This window comes from Panthera onca, chromosome C1, assembly GCF_046562875.1.
Source record: "Panthera onca isolate mPanOnc1 chromosome C1, mPanOnc1 haplotype 2, whole genome shotgun sequence".
NCBI classification, from domain to species: Eukaryota; Metazoa; Chordata; class Mammalia; order Carnivora; family Felidae; genus Panthera; species Panthera onca.
Window position 1 is genome coordinate 171,426,023 of NC_138346.1, and position 22,166 is coordinate 171,448,188.

The 22,166-nt window shown below is 38.7% G+C and overlaps 1 protein-coding gene across 7 annotated transcripts in view; it reads right to left on the reverse strand.

Moving 5' to 3' along the window:
• NFIA (nuclear factor I A) overlaps positions 1 to 22,166 on the reverse strand; it is a 370,701-nt gene that overhangs the window by 35,063 nt on the left and 313,472 nt on the right. For 6 of the 7 annotated variants that reach the window (XM_078451853.2, XM_078451851.2, XM_078451854.2 and 3 more), the window contains 2 exons: positions 18,042 to 18,220; positions 15,577 to 15,742 (listed from right to left, as the gene is read on the reverse strand). In XM_078451853.2, the coding sequence (XP_078307979.1) occupies positions 15,577 to 15,742; positions 18,042 to 18,220 (345 nt within the window). The remainder of the gene's footprint in view (positions 1 to 15,576; positions 15,743 to 18,041; positions 18,221 to 22,166) is intronic. The other variant, XM_078451850.2, reaches the window with a different exon arrangement.

Here is a 22,166-nt window from a genome sequence, read left to right on the forward strand (position 1 = left end):
TGGAAGAAATGGTGCCCAGGGAAATTTATTCTATAGAAATGTAGCTTCTGGGAAAACTCAAGGACACAGGGAAAACAAGGGAAGGAAGAAAGAAAGTCTGACTCATCTTCCATTATGGTAGTTACAATAGCCAGCGTGTTCACCTACAACAGGATGTAGTTCCAGAAATGAGGTGACATTAGTTAAATTTGATTTTTTCCAAAGAAAAAGTGGAATAAGGGTGTTATACTATTTAATAAAAACCTCAATTGCAACTTTTTATTAAAACAACCACATATACCATAGCAAATCAATTATACATGCATAGTTAAGAGCTTTCAACATGAATATAAAATCAAGTAAAGGGGGCAATGTGGTAATTAATTATATACAACTGTATTTATTATGCTATTATATCACATTCATATCTTTCTTTTTTTATTTTTTTTTTTTATTTTTTTTTTTAAATTTTTTTTTTCAACCTTTTTTATTTATTTTTGGGACAGAGAGAGACAGAGCATGAACGGGGGAGGGGCAGAGAGAGAGGGAGACACAGAATCGGAAACAGGCTCCAGGCTCCGAGCCATCAGCCCAGAGCCTGACGCGGGGCTCGAACTCACGGACCGCGAGATCGTGACCTGGCTGAAGTCGGACGCTTAACCCACTGCGCCACCCAGGCGCCCCATCTTAATTATAATTCTGGCGTTATTTACAGCAGCAATAATCAAATGCTGCAGAAAGAGCTTCAGGAAATCATGGAATCCAGAAAATAATTTTCTGGGAAGATTATTATAGGCATTTTTTTGAGGATTCTGGAGGGATGATTCAGGGGCATTTGACAATTTTCTGATAAAGTCAATAGGGAAATCAATTTGCTTATATAATCTCATTGTAAAAGTCCTCATGGCAAAGATGACTATTAGAAATCAAATTATTGATTATTTGCTTCTGAAGCAGAAGCTTTGTTTGTTGTTGTTGTTTTTGCTTTTTTTTTTTTAAGCAAGTCTTCTTACCCACATGAGCAGTATCATCATGGACTATTTTCCTAATGTTATGGATGAATATTCCTATTAGAAGCTTTCACCATTTTATTGGCACTAATAAGATCATATTTTTCCTCTTTCTACTGTATTTCTTCCCATTATCCAATAGTCTTACTTTGGCCTTAGCCATAGTGATAAGTATCAAAATCCTAGACCAGAATTTGATCCCATATCCAGAAAATCCCATTCTTCTGTGTTACCCACTTACCATACACGTTGCTAATTATATAGTCCTTCACTTAGTGCAAATCCTGTCTCAGTATGGTCAGTTGGAAGGATGGCTCAAGAACTGTTCATTCTTTATAAGTAATACTTTCACAAGGCCTCTTGAGGATGCCAGAATCTATCTCTAGCGGGGACTATGAGGCGGGCATGAGGCAGTGGGCAGGACAGTGGCAGAGATTGCCCTTTCAATCTGCTCTTTACCACTGTGCAGGTAGGTGTTCCCTGGGAGAACTTAGCCTTTCTGTCTTCAGAAATGATGTAACTGACTGCCTGCAAGCCTAAAAGAATTCCTACGTTTATTGTTCCCAAGGTGTAAGGCTTTGTTTTGTTTTGTTTCTTTTTCTCAATAAGAAGATGTAAGAGATGTGTCCGGATAAAGAAATCATGATATTTCCACATAAATCCATTTTGAGTCTGCAATGGCCTTCACCTATAAAATCAAATCTGACCACGGTGTTAACAAGGTGGTCAAACTGTCTTGAACAAAGATGCTTGGAGCCTTCCTTGTTTTTGGGGAAAAAAATATGACCGAAGAAAAAGATATTAAAATATTTGTACCATTGTCAGTTGACATTTCCTTAAGTTAAAAACTGTATCATTAAAATCACCCAAATCTGACAAACTAGAAAATTAAAAGGAGGCAGACAGAATCAAGGTCTAGTTCAAATTTAGCAACCACTAAAATATGTGTAATCACTGAAAGGGCGAAAGGGAGAACATTTAGACAGATGTCTTTGCGGGGAGTGAGTGTAAAGGGAGAGCTGCCTTTTGGTTGAAGCCCCATCAGGACTCCCACAGGGAGGGAGTGCCCACAGGGAGTGCCCACAGGGAGGCTGAGGGGCTGATTCCCCTCTAGCTGAACTGCCTGAGGGGAGCGATGGCCAGCCCCCCTGCCCTGACTAGGGGGAAGTGACACAGTGAGGCACGTTGGCAGAAAAGAAAATGTAAGAGACCTGGTGAGCTTTGAGGCTCTGTATTTGCTTCCACACACAGGAAGCAATGAAGTCCCCTAAACCTTGGTAGCCTGGCCTACAAACTGACACGGAGTTTGCAGAGAGATCTGGGTTGTGTTTCATCAGACTCCAACTCTACAGATGGAGTGAACATCCCCTTTTTCATTCCCTTAAACTCTACCAAGTCTAACCTCTAGAGTGCCTCAAAGAGAGATATTTTAATATATTTAAATATTCATATTCATTCTCTCTCTCCATCTGTCTCTCTGTCTCTCTGTCTGTCTTTCATGAACACCTGCTCTGTGCCAGGCTCTGTACTGAGCACTATGGGAAAGCCAAAGGTGAGCAAGACACAGTGCTATCTGAGAATGCTAGCGTCTAGTGGTGAGAGAGGAGTGTAGAAAACGAAAATATGGTATTAAAGGTGATACAAATAAAACTCGGTGAGATGTTAAAGGACAGAAAAGGGACACCTGGCAGGAGAACAGGAAAAGCTGTGCAGAGGAAATACGGATGGCTTTTGCGACATGCTGTAAAAGATGGAGTTGGCTGTGAGGTTCAGATGGATGGGGGGAGAGGGTCCCACAGGAAGCAGCATGGGCAGAGGCGTGGAAGCAGGAACTGGAGGCAGGAATCCGAGGATCAATCACGGAGGGAAAGGAGAAAAGACAGGACGGTGCAAACCACGTTTTGCCATTTAGCTCAGGAAGGTAACATGTTAAGAATCAGAAACCTGAACTATTTGAAAACGGAGGGGAAAAAGTCCATTGAAATTGTTTTTCTTTTAAGAAGAAGAATAAATAATTCATAAAATGAACAAAGTTATCAACTTCCCATTCTGAACACCACTAAGATCGCTTGACCTCCCCACACTCTAAACTTTTCCCTTCATATCTCAAATATTAATAGGCACGTCACATGTTCCCTCGTTTTCAGAAACTCAGACATACTCACATGTGGGGATTTCCCTCCAAAAAATACCTAGTCAAAAATTCAATTTCATAGACTTTAATGTGATTCTACCACCTGCCCAGGAATGTGCTAGTTATTGGACAGAGGTAATCAAAGCAAGTTCAGGAATGCAGACTTGAACAGATCCCTGTGTATTCAAGTTGCAATTTTATTAAATGTTTATCAGTGACACCTGACAGTGAAGAAAAAGTGCATGAGACAGCGTTCAGTGGCAAACTTGAAACAGTGAGATGATTAAGCACCTAATTGAAATAGTTTCTAGAATCTTAACTGCATTATTACATTATTAAAAAAAAATGAGAAGCCCCGTGAGAAAACTTTCATTTCTTTAAAAAAAAAAAAATGCAGTAACTATCAGGAAATAGATTGGCTAATTTCTAAATGAAACCCATTACAGTTTAACTCAAATGAGTTAACTCAAATGAGGAACTTGAACAGCACTATTTCTTGCAAGGTCACAAAGAAATGTTGGAGGATATTGGAGTGTTTTTCCTTTAAAGAAATCTATTGGTATCAACAACTTTACAGGGCCTGGGTTAGCATTATTCATATCATTATATAGCCCAGGAAACACATACAGCTTTTCCTACACATGATCCAGTATTCAGAGATTTAGAAATTCCCACATGATTGGCTGGATATTATAGTTGTCATCCAGATGTTTGGAATCTAGAAGATAACCACACTGAATTTCCAGTATTTTGATCACATCTGTGCAGTTACCTCCTTCTATTATCTCTGTAAATCTTTTGTCTGCACAAACAAGTTACCAACAACAACAACAAAAAAGACACAGCCCTCAGGGCATGAAATTAAAACCTACTTATTGCTAGTAAATTATTACAGAACAACACACCCATAATCTTTGTTCCTGAAAAGCTAATGAATTCGAACTTTAATATATTAGCATTACTTAACATGTATGGGAACAATTTGCATGACATGTCTAATGTGCCAGTAGTTCACAAAAATCTTGAGAAGAAGCAATTTAGCCAGATGGTTTTGCTCTGCTGGCATTTCTATTTGTATTAAGGCTCCTCACAGGGAGGCAGGGGCTCTAGCTACATCATGATTTGGGGTAAAATATGCAGAAAGGAAGGTATAAGACCATTCATGTGTTCACACAGACAGAAGGGGATCAGAACACGTAAACCGGAGACGCTTTGACCTTCTGCTACCCAAATCTGTGTCATAAGCAGGCACTTTATACTATTTCTTATATGCAGTCTATTTAAACTGCCTAGAACACTGTTTTTCATAATAGCTGTAAAGGATACGAATACAGACTTGTTTCAGTTACTTTAAATTTACTTCTGGTGGCTAATCTAAATTCGAAAACTGTCATTTATTTTTATGTATACGCTGTGTGCTGTCCAATTGATAGAACATATATATTGATCTGAAGCAACAATGTACATGAGGAGGCACAGGTGAAAGTTATATTAAATAGCCATAGGGAATAAACTGGATTCAACTGGGGTTTACTAAAAAAAGAAACTTAGATCAATATATTGTATTGCTCCCTTTTGAAAGGCTTCTGCAGCCTCTCCAAAGGCAGTGTAACTCTGGAAACCTACTTCTGGGAATTTATCCTCAAAAAATACTTAAAGGTACAGATAAAGATGTTCATTACAGTATTACTTATAAAGAGGAACAAATTGGAACCACCTTATATGTTAGTGCTTCACTCATATGTTGAAGTATTTTGCAGTCATTAAACACATTTTAAAATAATAATGGCATCATGACATGTTTATAATAGGAGATAAAATGAATAAAACCAGTTTACCAAATGGTATATGTATACATATAGACACACATATGCACACACACATATATCATGATCAATTATGTTTAAAATATGCACAGAAAATGACTGGGAGATAAGCACAGAAAGCGGTTATCTCTGAAGAACGGCATTGTAAATGATTTTTTAAAAATGTCCAGTAATTTTTAATCTTAAATAAACATAAATAGAACCTGAAAACCCAAGTAACACTTTTGTTTTTACAGCAGTGCAAGGTAGGTAGAAAATGAATTTTAGAACCAGAAAATCCTGGATTGAATCCATTCAATCTCTTACTTGAAATGTGATCTTGGCAAGCCAATTAACCTCTCTCAGCTCCTACATATAAAGACTCCAGCATGATAAATATCATTTACTCACATAGGCATGGCCCTTTAAGGTGTCATCCCTCTGCGTATATCTAATGGGTTACATTTTCTACAGAAGCCATTCAGAAAGTAATCCCTAAGACAGGCTTAGCCAGCAAGATGGGAAATCTCCCAAATTCCATTATACTTAATATTAAAAGGATTGAAGAAAAATGCCAAAGGCATCCAATCGGGGACTATTGATTCCAATATCTGATTAAGGGTATTACACTCTGAGACATCTGCCTTCTAACACTTAAAATAAAAAATCCAATCAAGGGTTAATGTTATGATCAGACTCATAAGTAACTTATAAATCGGCACAACCCAGCTGATTGGTGATGTATACCAAAATGAATAGTCACACTGTTGGTACTAGTAATTCCAATTCTAGCAATCTATCCTAATGAAATTATTGAAGTTGGGGACAAAACGTATTTTCAAAAATATGCAGGAACCTATTTCATAGATTGGGACAAAAGTTAATGTTCTAGAGCAGAGGAATAAGTACAAATTGTTTAAAATCACATTTTCTAATTTTTTTATGAAATAAGAAAAGGTGTAAAATACTAATTAAGAAAATAGCATACAGAATATTATATTCAGCATGGTAGCAATCATCTTATGTATGTGTGTGTATATCTACATACAAATACACACATCAACATGCATTAAGGAGAAAATGCACCAAAATGTTAATAGTAGTTGATTATAGGAGAATATAATTTTATTTTTATTTATATGCTATATATTAATTTTCTGAAGAGTATCTTAAAACTCATTTGTCATTTCTGTCATCTGAAAAAGTAAAAAGCTGAGGCAAAAGCAAGACTTGAACGGGTTATGAAAACCTAAATGAAGGGAATGACCTATTGCCTGTTCTCTCTGGTCACTCTTTCTTGACAACGTCCATCTCTTACTCCACTCTTGTTCCTCGACTTTTCACCAATTCAGTGTATGCAAGAGTCTGTTATTCTTGTAATAATATAAAAGTTCCTTATGGAGTGTCTTAGGGTTTTCAGAGGACAGATGTAGGTACAGTATTTTATCTCTAAACAAGGGATATATCCGCGTAGGGTAAGTACAAAGCATCAGAGTCCAACAGACCTGAGTCTGAAGCCCAGCTTCATCTCAGTTTCCTCTTTTTAAAAAGAGGACTAACAATCCCAATTTTGCAGATTTATAATCATAATCAAATGAAACTTAGGTAATGCTTATGAAAATACCTATCAAAGCACCTGCTTTCCAACAGTTATTTTCCCTTTGCATATTTAAACATGGTAAAATTACACTGTACACAGAATAGGAATATTTTGCAAAAAGCATTTATGAAAAATTATGATTTAAGATAGTATGTGCCCATTTGTATTCAATGGGTTCCTAAACCAGAAATAGTGGCCAAATAATGGCAATGGAGAATGCAAATGCTAACCTTACACTTAACTCCTTGCTATAGGTGAGGGAAAAAGAATCCCTTCACCAGAAAGATCACACATTTTTTGCTATCATACCCAAAGTGCCGGTTAATATAGCTAAAATCTAGATGTATAAAAATAGCCAAGATTTTTATGGGATACCCCTCCCCACCCTGAGTTTTGGTTACTGTAGTGATTAAGGTGGAAAGAAGAATTTCTGGATCATAAGACAAATATTTTTCAAAATAAAAAAACAATCATATTTGCTATAAAAGGGGGATTTAAAACTCAGTAATATCATTCTCTTTGGATAAGGTACCAAAGAGCTATCCTACGACAAACCAGTTTCTGTCTTTCAACACACAAGCAAATGTGTATATACATCTCCTCCCTCTATGGTAGTATTCTGTACACACTTCTTAGCATTCTCCTTTGCTGACTTAACACAACCCCAAGATTATTCCATGAATTCATATAGATTTGTCTCTTTGTTTTTAAAGTGTTCCTAATGTATATAATGTTTGTAGATATTTAGGTTATTACCAATCTTCTATTATAATCAATGTTGCAATGAATACTTATACATCTGTGTTCATGTCCAACTATGTCACTTACATTTAACATTTATGTACGTAAAGATATGTATGACTCATATATACTTTCATATACATGAAAAATTTAATTGTCTTCTGAAGTGGTTGAACCAATTTACAGTCCTCTAACAGTGCAAAAGACTGCCTATCTTCCACACACTTGCCAAGACTGTGGAAGATACTTTTTGATCTTTGCTGATCTGACGGGTAGAAATACCACCCAAGTCTTAATTTGCATTGTTCTTATGCTACATGAATGAGCCATCTTTCAAATGTTTTCCATTTCTCTATGTTTATACCGTTTCTTGGTCTTTCTACTGGACTATTGGTGTTTATATAATTTAACCCTCTGTCACATGTGTGGCAAATATTTTTCCCACTTTCATTTTTGTCTTTTTGTTTGTTATTTTTTTCCATGCATAAATTTTTGATACTCTTAAAGTAGAATTTATCAGTCTTTCCTTTCATGGATTCTGGGTTTTATTTGTGTGTGTTATTTAGAAAGGCCTTCCCACCTCCAATATTATTTTAAAAATTGTTCTATATTTTCATGTGGCACTTAAGGCTTAACCTTTGTATGTTTGGTTTTTTCCTCCAGCTAGAATTTATTTTGGTGTAAGGAATTTATTTTTTTCCTGGACAAGTTACCCAGTTGTCTGGGTAACTTTATTGAATAATACTCTCCTTCCTCTCATATGAAATGCCACTATCGTCAAATATTAAAATATTGCATATTATATAGGTCTCTTTCTAATTCAGAAGAATATAAAAAATTGAAATGTAATGGAGATAGCAGCAGAACTGGTAGAGAAATTAAAACCAATGTGGAAAAACAAAACAAAACAAAACAAAACAAAAAATGATACCAATGTGGAAATGGATTGCAATCAAGTTCCCTGGCACTAAATAACCTCAGACATTAAATTAAAAGTAGGTAAGAAAAAGAAGGAAGTTTTGGGATTGTTCTCTATCCTATCTGTAGAATTGGTTGCAAGAATCTATGATATTATAAAAACTTGTGGAAGTTTACAGCAAAGAATAGATTTTATTGAATGAAATTTAAAAAATTTAAAGGAAAAGAATAATGGAATAGTTCAGGCGTCACTAATGAAAAAGTGTTTTGTGAAAGGAAGCCACTAACTTATTTTTTCCCCCATTTTCTCTTGCAATTATCCATTGGTTTTTCTCTGAAAGAGGAAACAGTCCTTATGTCACCTAAAAATTGTGAAAATATGACGTATCATTCACTAGCTTGTTCTGAATCCAATTATTGATTACAACAGTGTGTTATACATTTTAAGGAAAAGTGTTGGTGAAAAGGAGAGGGGTCATTATTTGGGTGGTAACTCAGAAAATAATTCTTCAAAGCACTCATCAACAGTCCAAGTTCTCGGGAGTCGTGGAGAATAATGGAAATCTGCCTTGATCAACATCTCCTATTTTTCGTCTTTTTGCTGTTTTTGTTTGATCTCCTTCCAAATCTTCTGCTCTCTTCCTTTCCCTGATAACAAGAGTTACTCTCAGAAACAGAGACCAATTCATACTGCAATATAAATGGCCAACTAACATCTTCTTCTACATTTTTCCCATAGGGTTTTCACTGCAAAAAAACACAGAAGCTTTGGGCTAATGCAAAGATACCCCATAGGATGCTATGGCCAAGCGTATGAACCACAGGGTCAAGGTGGCTGGGCGTGAATCATGACGCCGCTATACCTGGCTAAGAAACCCTTAATTAGGGTAACAGAAGTATTTACTTCATAGGATTATTGTGAAAATTAAAATAAGACAACACATACAAAAATACTTTTAAGGTGCATGGCACATGAGTAAAAAGCTCAATACTTTGTTGTGCTGTGATTAATTTCAGATAAGCAGGCAGTTGTGGCTTAATAGCAACTAGAAATCATGTCATATTGCTCTGTAATTTGTACGAAGTATGTATGAGATAGTAGAAAGAGCATAGGAAGGCCTGCATTTGAGTCCAGTCCGGGTGACTATGGGAGTATGAGCTTGGGAAAGTAATATGCACTTTTTCTTTTTTTTTAAGTTGATTTATTTATTTTGAGAGAGACCAAGGCAGCACAAGTGGGGGAGGGGCAGAAAAAGAGAGAGAGAGAGAGAGAGAGAGAGAGAGAGAGAGAGAGAGAGAATCCCAAGCATGTTCTATGGTGCTAGCACAGAGTCCAAGGCGGGGTGGAGGGGTGGGGCTCAAAATCATGAAATTGAGAGATTGTGACCTGAGCCGAAACCAAGAGTCAGATGCTTAGCTGACTGAGCCACTTGGGAGCCCCCGTAATCTGCACTTTTTAATCTCAGCTTCCTTGTCTATAAAATCCTGACCAACCAGGACTCTTAGGAAGACAGAACAAGATAACGTATTTGTGTACAGAGTGTTGCTAACCAAAAAGCATTGAACATACATTAATTATTATACTGCAAAATTTCCATCCCCATCATAGATTATTGTTATATTCTTGGTTAACAGGTTCATACTCATTCGTATAATGAATGTATGTAAGATTCACTGTAGATATAAAAATAAATAATAAAGGAAACTTGTTATTGCATGCTTCTTCTTTAATAGAATTCTAGTTTAAAAAAAACCAAAAGTTCATGGCTAAGAAGGCATGGAGAAAAATGTTATGAGTTTTTTATGCATTCTTAAATTGAGTTTTTGTGTTCCTAATTAATTAAAAAAAAGAAAATATGCATGTTTTATCTTCCATCATAATCCAAAAGCATTTTTTTTCCCTGTTATAATTCTAGGCTATGATGCCAATCTGCAATTTCTTTTCTGGATAAGTCCATTTTTATAGCATGATCTTGGTACCAACCTATTATATAAAAATTGGATGTTACAATACAATTAAGAAAAAGAATACTGCATTTGGAATCATCATATCACAAATAGACCCAAATGTAATGAGATATTTCTCCTATTCTTCAACTGTTGTCCTCAAGACTCTGAGGACTATCCATTCAATGTATGGCACATTTGAACAGGAATCCCTTCCCAATTAATGGATGATGCACATGGAAAAACTCAGTTAACTGCAAAGAGCTTTCATAGGTATCATGCTACTATAATTTGCACCAACTGGTAAGATACCTAATAGACATGTCAAACATAATTTGGTCAAACCAAACTCTGATCCCTGCCCCTCACCCAGAATGACTCTTCCTGCAGTGTTCCCCTCTCAGTTCATGGCAACTCCATCTCTCCAGTGGCCCAGGTAAAAAACCTAAGCCATTGTTGATTTCTCTCATTTTCCCCCCCTCAACCCAATATCTAAGGTGTCAGCAAATCCTATCAGCTCTCCCTTCAAATAATTCTCACCACACCTCCTGCCCCATGTTAGTTCCTGGATTCTGCAACAGGGTGCCACCTCCCCTCCCTGTTTTAGTTTTCTCTATTAGACCTTATGGTCCCTAGGTTACTAATTTACTTATACTTTGATTATTGTTTGTCCACAGGGAAGGAGACTGTTTTGTTCACTTTTGCATCCCTTGTGCCTAAAATAGCAGCTGCAGGTTGAAGACACTCATTATATTGATTAAAAAAAAAAACAAACAGCCTCTTAACTGGTCTCCCTGCTTTAATTCTTGCCCCCTACAATCTATTTTCAACAAAGCCTTCAACGTGTTTCTGTTAAAAACTAGGTAGTTATCACTTCTCTACTTCCTGTCTTGGTAAGAGTAAATGCCCAAGTCTTTACAAGGGCCTACAAGAGCCTACATTATTTACCTCACTCCCAGCTCCCAGACTCATCCACCTTACCTTTGACCTTGCCTTCTCCTACTTTTGCTTCCTCATTCTGTTCTCACCACCCTGGCCAGGTGTACTGGCTGTTCTTTCTGCTTGAAAAGCTCTTCCCCCTACAGCCTCATGGCTCATCTTCTCACTTCCGTCAGCTCTTTGCTCAAATGTCCCCTTCTCAGACAGGCCTTCTCTGCCCACCCTGACAGTCGTCCTCTACCTCCACCACTCCTGACCCCTACGTATGCTGACAGACAACCGACTTACATCACCCTACCTTTTATACTCACTATTTTTATTGACTTTCTTCCCTTCTGTAATCTGAGCTCCACAAGATCAGGGAATTTTTAAAATCTCTTTCATTTCCTGCTCAATCCTAGCACCTAGAACACTACTTGGCAAGTAGGTGATGGTCAATTACTATTTATTGAATGAACGAAAGAAGCAATATTCTCTCAGTAGGTATCTAAACCCACCAAAGGTAGTTAGCGGGAACAGAACACATCCATTGTGAATGACTCTTACGGGTTATCCGTATTTGTTATGGTATCTGAAAAAGATCTGACATAGTAGTACATCAATCTTTCTCCAAATAACTGTTAACTCTACCCCCATGCCCCTGGTTTTGTTTGTTCTGTTTTGTTTTAGGGCACTAGTAAGGATTTCTCCCATTAAAATGTATTTATTTCATAGGCAAATTTTTTCCCAAATCTGCCTTACCCATGTTTTTCTGGCCACAGCTGCAAAGTTGAATATTTGATGCCAGAGGCAACTGATTAGGTTAAAATACATACTCTGCTTTAGGCTGGCATCCATTTGTATTTCATTATAAGATGATATTAAAAATTATGCCTTGGACTCTTAACTGTCTACAGCACGGCACATCTGTCACCCCAGTTTGTCCTGTCAATCTGCCTAAGAGAGTGGGTATAGCAGCCAGTGATACTCCCATTAGCAGATAAGGGAGTTTGAAGCCCAGAAAAGTTGGTAATATAGGAGACCCTTGGCATGATTTCCTACTTGTATTTTGAAAATTTTATCTTACTGGAAGTCATCTCAAACGCCAGGTAGAAAAGACTGTCCTGGGTCATACAATTAGTGTTTTTGAAAAAAGCCTCAATTTCCAACATGCTATTGGGATCTCGAACATCTGTACTTAATACCTTGTCATGATATTTCTTCTTGCTAAAGTTGAGCTCTAATAAACTGGCAAAGATAAACAGGATCCAACCACCCTGTGATTTTAATTTCTAAGAAAGTACATAATTTATGAAACTATATTTTTTGCCCTAAATTTTTATTCAGTGGTAATCTAATTTTAGACATCCCCTCCCCCCACCAGGCTGGTTTCTGAAGAAAAGCGCTACCTTCCTCCTCAGATTCAAAGTACCAGACTATTATCCCTACTAAATAGAAGTCACCCTTTCCAAAATCATCTTTAGCTAAGACTCTGTGCCTAGACCAAACTCCCTCCCAAGTGCTCCTGTAGAACCCAAGCCTTTGTCCCAGCGTTGTCTCCTGGGAACTACCCATTTGCCAGCTGTCTCCTTCCACAGGATCCTACATTTCGGTAGAGCAAGGATTAACCATCTCTGTATCCCAAGCAGCTAACACAGTCCTTGGCACATGATAAGTGCTCGCTATATGAAGGCTGAATGAGTGAATGAAAGAAGGTAGTCATCAAGATGCATGCTGAGAGAGGGGGAAGCGATTTTACTTAGATATTTGGTCCCTTCTATATCTTTGTGGCCTCTTTCCCTCTGATCACTTTCTATTTTCTAGACTGTAGAGTTTAGAAGTAAAAACCAGACATGACTTGTCCTGCTCCTTTCTCTTAGGAAGACAGGGGCTGGTAGGCAACATACAGCCATCTGGACCTCCGAGCTATCAGCTCTAAACGGGAGGGCAGACCCCACTTGGGAAGGCCTGTGGTGGTCAGACATTGCCAGCCACTAGAGATCGGTCTGTGTAACTCAGGGGTTCAGCATTAGGAAGCACATTTGCTTACAGTTATCAACTAAATTCTCTGATAGTAGAAGCGATAGTCTGGTCTTCCTTATGATTTTTTCTTGTATTTTATTTATCAATTGGTTCAGAAATCAGGGCATGGAAGAGGAGTTTGTGCGTGTGCCTGTGGTGGCGGGGGGTGGGGGGGAGGTGTTCCTTAAATGTCTTCCCAATGTGGACCAGCGGGCTTTGAGATTTTTAATTTGAAAGGCTCCCCTCTGCTATAAATTACATGTCCTCCAGCCTATCAACTGTCTTATCAATAAAGGAGAAGATGGTAAGGCGAGCTATTGCTGTGAAACAACACATTCTTGTGAATTCAGCAAACCCCAGAAAAACCCAGAAGCAAGTCATGATGATAAAAGCCTTTCTATGCCACCAGTAGAACATTTTATTTTGCCTACATTCCTAGAATCATATGGTTCAAAAGTATTAAATTACCTATATCAAACTTTTGGGCTCTCTCTCTTGATATCCTCCTTTCCCCCCAAATCTTTAAACCCTGTTCTAATGGACATGCAACCATATGAATTAGATCCGCCAGGACCCCATCCACGCTTCTTCACATAATGTTGAGGGAATGCTTGAGGCTGGGCATGAGATGATGACAGATACCTTCCTATACAAGCCATTTGATTTAATCCATGGCGTGGAATCCAGAAGTATGGACCCAAAGGCATCAGCCTGATTTAGGGTTGAGTAGCTATATGTGTCCCACAGACATACTTCATCCTTACCCAAGCCTGGAAACTGCACTAAGAGTTTTGGCGGATAATAAAAGACTTCAACAATTTATTTCGCGGTGGCGCTTATCATGGCAGGTTTCACACAACCCTGCCAGGCAGGTATCATCACCCACATTCTACAGATGAGGAAACAAATTTGAAGAGACACACAGCCAGTAATTTAAAAGGTGGGGGGATTTGAGACCGTATCTTCCAGACTTCAGTAACTGCACATGGTATTCTGATTCTTCCACAGGGCCACAGGGGTCCCCTCCCATTGCTGGAAAATGTACTGTGAATGCATGGGACATTGATAGTGGAGAGGAATATGTGTTTAAATGAAGAGGAAGAGTATTACTGGTAGGCTTTTAAAGTACTGTGTCATTGTCCCGTGCAGAGAGGGAGAGGGTGAACAGAAAAGTGGTGCACGGAGGGATGTACGGGGCACAGTAATTATGTGACTACCAGTCTGTAGGCCGTTATCCCCCGTGACTAGATTTAAATAGAGTTTGGGGATGGTGACAACATAGGCTTATTTTTCCTCTCTGGCCCTTTCCCTCCTGCACCCAATATCATTATGTCCCCCAAACTGAAAGTAAGGAACCTAGGAGGTCTAGATCATCCTTTGTTACACTCATTGCTGAGGTCTACAAAATATCCCTCCTCATGCTCCTGTCTATTCAACTTCTGTAACTGCTGCTCAAGTTCTCGATCTTAACATTTCTTTCCTGGTCTCCTCTCATGTTTTCCTCAATGGATTCCTTGCCTCCAGTCTCACCTTTGAAGACCTCCTTGGAGACCTGCTCTCCTTAGCATTAGTGTCACAATTCCTATCCTTTCTTACACTTTGATCCCTCAGTAAAGGTTTAAGGAGGTGCTCATCGCATCATCTGTCAAGGTTAGGTTGTCCATCCAACACCTCAGAACTCTGTCTCCGGCCATCACTCTTTTTTGACATCGTTCCAGGTACTAACAAAAGACAAAGTCATGTGATCGAGCTATTCCTATCCCCTTGTCATCTTTAAAATATCGGGAACTATCCCTCTAATTCAGCAACTAATCATTCCTATCATCTAAAAAGGTTTTTATCATCTGATCACATGTTCCCATACTATTCAGAGAAGAGCCAAGAGTTTCTTTTCTTTTTCCATCCCATTATACTTTCTATCACCTCCCCCTGCCACACCTGACCATGCACCACAGTTATCAGCTCTGATCTTCTGCCAGGCTCTTGCTCTTGGTGAGTGGTCAAGGTACACATCTTTGAACTGTTACTTTGATTTAAACCTTTTTTTCCTGTGTGATGTATGAGGTGCACAGCTCATCAAATGCATTTCTCTTGGACTGTAAGTTGCTGGAAGGCAGGCCTACACAAAAGCAAAAGGAGCTTTTTGCTAATAAGAATGTATGCAAGTAGATGCTGTTTGATGATCTCTGTGTTTGAGAGCACTCACAGCTACTGAAATAATATGCAAAATTTAAGAGTCATATCTTGCTCTCAGTCTTGGGCATATAGTTGCACCATGTTATCCGCCCAAACACCCAGTCACTTCCACATCTGGTGTAGTTGATGGTACCCGAGAGCGGTGTTCGCTGTGATCTTGTCTCGGCCCTGCAAACCCACGCTACAACCGTCGCTGGGGATGAGTGCCTATCACTAGAGCCTGTGCAGTTGGGATGAAACTTTAAATGAGGATTCAAGTACACAGAGCTTTATCAGTGACCGGCGCCTCGTCTCAGCCGTACTTACTGGGTGAGGTCGGGGAGGCTGCACCTCCTTCTGTTGATGTGGTTGGAGGCTTTGTGTCTGGCACCGGCAGAGGCACAGGCCTGGCCATCGGTGGTGGCGGCGGCGGTGGCAACATTGGGGTGGGAAGGAATGGGTTGTGCACTTTGCCTTGGCTACTCCCGTTGGGCTGTGAGGGCGGGAACAAAACAAACACGCAGAAGGAAAAGAAGAAACACATACCGACCATTAGCGGCTTCTGCAAATGAAACGTGCATTAGTCCATCTTTTTATGTAAAATTACGAAGTATTCTAGCTGCTTGAATTCTTGCATAAGAGCATATGGATTAAAAAACTGTTGGGTTGTCCTTAAGGCATTCCGCAAAAGTGTAGTCTTAGGCACACATGCTCAATGTAGCCTCAACTTATCTCTCGAATTACTTTGGCCTTCTTTACATCCTGCTTCTGTAAAACGACCTGCCAACTTGTGCTTGGAATGTTTCACTTCTGTATGAACTGTTACCTTCATCATCATTCCCACAAGTATTATTTATTTCATATGTAAGTGTTTTATAGGTTGTGGAATTATTCTGTCATGTCTATTTACACAGATACAATAAGGTTTCCCAAATATGCGTTGGAAATTAAAAATAATATTTTATTTTCACTCTTCAAAGTTGATATTATATAACATTTAATAAATATGTTAAGTGAACATGAAAAATTTCTTTCACATATTGTATAACATCAGGCACAGAAACTTTAGAATTGAGCTGTCAAAATTCTGCTAGGGAAAAATATCACTTCTAATTTTGATTTAAATTATATAAGCATATGCCATAAAAGTCATATTTATTTGGCTGCCTGATGTTAGAACAACCAAATAACAGCTCTTTAACAAAAGAAAGTTCCCCTCTGAAGAAAGCAATAAGATCCATTTTATTTTCAAGTTTTTCAAAATAGTCCCACGAACAGACCTGCCTTAAACCCTATAAAATATTGATCAAAACACAAAACCAGGAGTTTGATACTTATATACGATAATGTCATGACTATTTTTAAAAAGTTAGAAATTTAAAAGTGAGATTCTTGATGCTGGTGGTCACTTCAGACTTTTCATGGTCTCTCAGGTGGCCTTTCTGACTCCAGACTTCAGTGATACTGTGCAACCAATAATAACACCTGGTATTTAGGCTATAGTCCCGAATCAAAATTCAGCTGAGGGAGATCCAGTTGTCCCAGGCTTTTGAGCGTAAGCTTATAATTCTGCAGACGCAGCCTCAGTTAGCCCCTCATCTACATTCTCTTATATATTTGGTATTGTTCCTCAAAGATATCTTGTCTGACAATCAGAATCAGAATGTCTGACAATTTCTTGCTAGCAAACTTGTCCGTGTGTTATTTCTGAGTGGGCTGAAAGTCCGTAAGTGAATGCTTTGGAATAAGCCAAGCAAATGAATACACAAGCAAAAAGAAAAAAGGCCCCATATTGATTTGTTGTCTAGACAGAAATGTATCTGCTAACACATCACCAGACATTAGTCAAAGCTGCCTGTTCTGTCTCAGATATGCAGAATCAGGTATTTCTGCACGGGAGGAAAATCAGTGACAGGGCCGTGTGATATAATATTCTAAATTAGGCAATAATAATTACGGCTCATCTGCGGCTTCGTGTGCAGCTATTAGGAGAAAAGGAAAATCACATGTAGCTTTCTGTTGGTCATTATTTACTATTCATTATTATTATTATTATTATTGGCTTTGGGATGCAGCTATCCAATTGTAAACATTTAGTTCCATTTTGAAACAAAATTTGTGATTTTTTAAAAATCACTTTTACATTTGGAATATTATTTCAAATCGTGATTATTTGGTTGCTTAGAGAAAAAATGAAAATATTCATTTGAAGCTGCCGAATACTGTTTAGCTTTATACAAAGATAAGTGGGAAAGATAACCTACTTGCAGAAATAACAAACCATAATAAACTGTACTTCGAGCATCTTGAGTTCAAGTACTGGTCAACTTGATCTAAAGTGTTAGAAGACTGTATTTTTAAAAAATATCAACTTAGCTGATCTGAAACATCTGTGCCCCCTTCATCCCCCTACCCCTCCCTTCCCCTCCAAATCATTATTTAAAATTATTTGGTCTTTCTATTTTGTTAACTGTGTGAGCTCGAGGGTTAGTGTGCGTGAGGTGGAATTATCAGCCCACAGACCTTAGAAGGTTATACAGTTCACCCTTGAGATGATTTATATCCATAAACTTGACAGTTGCGAACTTAACACAAACACTTTTTAAACCCTGGCCAATCACTCTTAGAGCAAGTTAACTTTCCCACAATCTAGAATAAATATGACATTTGCCTGCAGTCCATCAGCACAACATTAGAGCACAATGTCACATGGTCATAAGGTCTCCCCTTGTTATTTTTACATTCGGTTAATATTTCTAAAGAAATTGGAAAAAAAAAGGAGGTCTCCTTACATTGAGGAACCCCACCTGTCCAGCCTGCTGACCAGCATCAGGGCAGACAAGTTGGACAAACTCTTTCAGCGTCTCCTGAGGGTGATAGCGGATGGCTGGGTGAGAGAAGTAAGGTCCAGGCTGTTGGATAATGGGCGACGTCGGAAAATGAAGAGTCGACGGTGTTGCATGCGGGCTTGCTGTAGGAAAAGAAAGCGTCAGAGTCACGAAGAGACAGACCCGCTCTGCAACAGCTCCTAAGCCCGGTCCAGCTTCCTTTTTCTTTCTTTCCTGACCCAACTCTTACCACTGCTCATGTGGCTGAATTTAACACTGGGTACGTCTGATAGATTTTCTTCCTCAAGGCTCTAAGACAAACATGGAGGTTAGATTAGGGTAGAGTTTCAGGCTGTCTTTCCATTTTCAGTGGACATGAGTTATAAAGGCATTAATAATCCTTGGTGAAGCTGAAGATTATTCATTACCTTAAGAGCCTTTTTAATGAAGCAAGCAATAAAAAATGTATTTGGTAGATTAGACCTGATTTAACTGACATTACATATGACAAATTCTAGTTTGCACATATGGATCCTCTTTCATGCTGAGCTAACCCATAGACAATAATTCATTGTTAAAGCTCTTATACCCCTTTCAAGGAAATTTCTAGGGACTAATACAGGATGAAATTTTTTTGAAGTATGTAGTAAATGATCACTTAATGAACCTGTGTAATTTGGATGCCTCACTTTACATGGAAGGTTCACGTAGCCTTTTTTTTTCTTTCTTTTTTCTTTTCTCTCTCTCTCTCTTTTTTTTTTTTTTTTTTTTTGGCCAATTCAAAGCCAAAGTCAGAAATGCATAAATGTTAGACAGGAGAATCCACAGGCTGAGTGGGCAGTGACCTCTGCTGAACTGTGGGCCCTCTGCCCATAAAAATTGATACAAGATCTCAGACAACTATTACTCCTTTTTATTTGAGCCCTGCTAAATTTTATTTGTACAAGAAGATTACATTAGATTAAAAAACTTATGTGAACCGCTTGATAATGTTCCTGAGAGAACTTCTGCCCTTGAATTCGAAGGGTGATTGATAAAATCTGCTGGAGAATAAGAGCAGCACACAGGGAGGGTCGGAGATACTCAAACCAAGTGACGCCAAAGCAGCAGCTTTCCTCAGGGAGGGCCAGAGAAACAGCCCCCAAAATAAAAGCAGGGGAGAGTGTTTATCCTGCCTTACTCTTTGCAATTTAAGTCTTCAAACTCTGGGAGTCCCTGCAAAGACCAAACAAAGGGATGCCCCAATGTTTGGGGAATAAGATTTTCCTAATACCGAGAGGGACTCATAAAAGTGTGAAACAAACGAAGCAAGACAGGCCACACTTTCTTCCACTACCCCATAAGCATGGCTGAAGACTGTAAAAATCATACATCGTCATTGACCACTGGCCATGGGTTCTTTGTTCTTTACTGGGATATCTTTAGTATTGGGGTGCTTTGTAATAATTGAAATGGCTAAGGACTTGGGGGTTCAGAATAGCATCTGTAGCTTGCAAAGAGTGCAAATGGGGGTTTGGAGTAGAAGTGAGTGTCTTAATCCACGTCTTGCAGATATCTGAGGGGACCCTTCATTCATGCAACCTTTAATCTATCCCATAAACACTGATGGGGCTGCTACTATGGGCATGGGATACAGCAGGGTGCCAGCACACGGAGTTTGATCTTCAGTCATGCAATGAGGGCATCTTGAACATAGCCTATTGAAACTAGAATTCTTGTGATCTTCTACCCGTTATACGTGCTCTTCTTCCAGTCTTTCCCATCTGAGTAAATAGCTATTTCTATTTACTTGTTCACTGTCAGATCCCCAGAACAGTGTCTGGCCCTCCATAAATACTAGTTGAACGTACAACCAGCGATTGCATACAAGAGTGGTACAGAAACCAAGAACCATACAGATAGACTTAAAACTTTGGTTTTTTCCCCACCTGGAAAAAAAGCCAGGGGGGGTTATAGAAAAACTAGTAAAACTTAGGACTTCACAAAATAAATGATAAATCTGGTGATGCATTATTGCCTCTGAGCTTACACCCACAGGCTAAAACGTTAAATGGCTCTGGTCATCTCTTACTTTGCCAATTGTGCTTTAAAGAGCCAAAGGAGTTTTGTCTAACCTAACCATACCATCTGATATGGTATGGTTGTCTCTACTGGTAGCGAGAAGATGTGACCCAGCATCACATCCGACCAAAGAGTTTCTAGTCAGGGGCAGAATGTAGTATTTCCCAAACAAGGCTGGGAACGTAGTAAGCACAAAAAAATGATAGGCTCGGTTTCTGCAGCACGTCAAACACAAACGTGGGAACTTTGTTGTCAAGAGTCCCGGGGAAGCAGACCTTAATGATAAAGCGGCAATGCTTCAGGTGCTCGAAGGAAAGTGATAAATGATTGTTCAATTATGAAATTGTAGTGGCCAACAGAGAATGCTGCCCAAGGCAAAAAATCACTTGAGTAAATACCAGGTGGATAAAAGTTAAAGAAACTTGACAGAGGGAATCATTCAACTCATCTCAGGATCCCTCCGTTAATGTTAATAAACACCCCTGCCCTTTTTGTTATTGTTGTTAAATACGTAAAAGAACATCGTTAGCAACTTAAATTTAGATCTTAGTTTACTGTATTTTCCTAAAACAATTTCCCTTGTGGCCCCGAGTTGAACAGAAACCTAAGAACACATGGCACTACATGAAATTAATTCTACAATGACTGACTTATAAGGACCAATTAATTCTTAATTAGCACCAGGAAATCATTTAACCTGTAGTTTCAAATTAGGCAATTGCTGAGTCTGCATTTCAGAGGGTTATCCTTCACAACCCTTACTTTCTCATGCCTTGGACCTTCTGGTTCACTGTGAAACTGGGTATAAATCATTCAAGATCCTGAGCTTTAATTTCTTCAAACAGAAAATAGTTGTGTTATAGACATCGCACAGTTCTGTTAAATATTATTAAATACATGCTATTTCTTTTTTTTTTTTTAATTTTTTAAACGTTTATTTATTATTTTTTTATTTTAATTTTTTTATTAATTTTTTTCTAATGTTTGTTTATTTTTGAGACAGAGAGAGACAGACCATGAACGAGGGAGGGTCAGAGAGAGAGGGAGACACAGAATCCGAAGCAGGCTCCAGGCTCTGAGCTGTCAGCACAGAGCCCGACGCGGGGCTCGAACTCACAGCCTGTGAGATCATGACCTGAGCCAAAGTCGGCCGCTTAACCGACTGAGCCACCCAGGCGCCCCATGCTATTTCTTTAGATAAACTGCTAGTATTACTCTTACTGGATGAGACACTTGCTCTTCCGTTCTCTAAAGCTCAGCCTTCAGCAACATCTAAATTCGTATTTTCTTCTCTCCTATTTCTTGTCTTCTCTCCTTTCTCTTGGATTAGATGTTTTCAGTGTGCCTATATGTTTATGTCTAAGTAGTCTCAAATCATTTTAGAAAGTGTCATTGGGGTTAAACCAATCAATTGCCCAATCAGTGAAATTCATTAAAGGTACATTGAGATCTTCCGGTCAGGGATCCTACAGAGAGAAAGAAACTACCATTATGAATCTGGTGTGGTGCTAACGTAATGCACAAAGAATGATAAAAGTCCAGATTTTTGACAGAGGAAAACATCTCTTATGGACGTATGTGTGTATGTGTGTGTGAGTAGTTGACACAATAAAAAATTATAGCACATTATGTAAATGCATATTTAGGTCCTTTAAAATGTGCATTATTTACTTGAGAGTCAATAAAGGCTTTTCTCAAGTGGTTACAGTTTATTGCAGTGCATCCGTCTGTATCCATGTTGATGTTAATACAATTTTGTGTATTAAAAGGCACTACAAAATTGGCTGCTTCTGGGGTCTAATACTCTTAGTACCCTAGGCCAGGAGCAGCAGAGAGTGTCAGAAACACCCTGCTCTGGGTGGATCTCACTACCGGTTTAAACTTTAACCAGAGGCCAGACTTATGTAAAACAACTGCTAGGCTTTTCACAAACAATACGAGTAAGAAGGAAGGAAATTTGATCAGGTTTTCTTTGGCCAGAATAGCACTGCCTACACATTCTGAACAAAGTAGCCACAATTCAAAAAA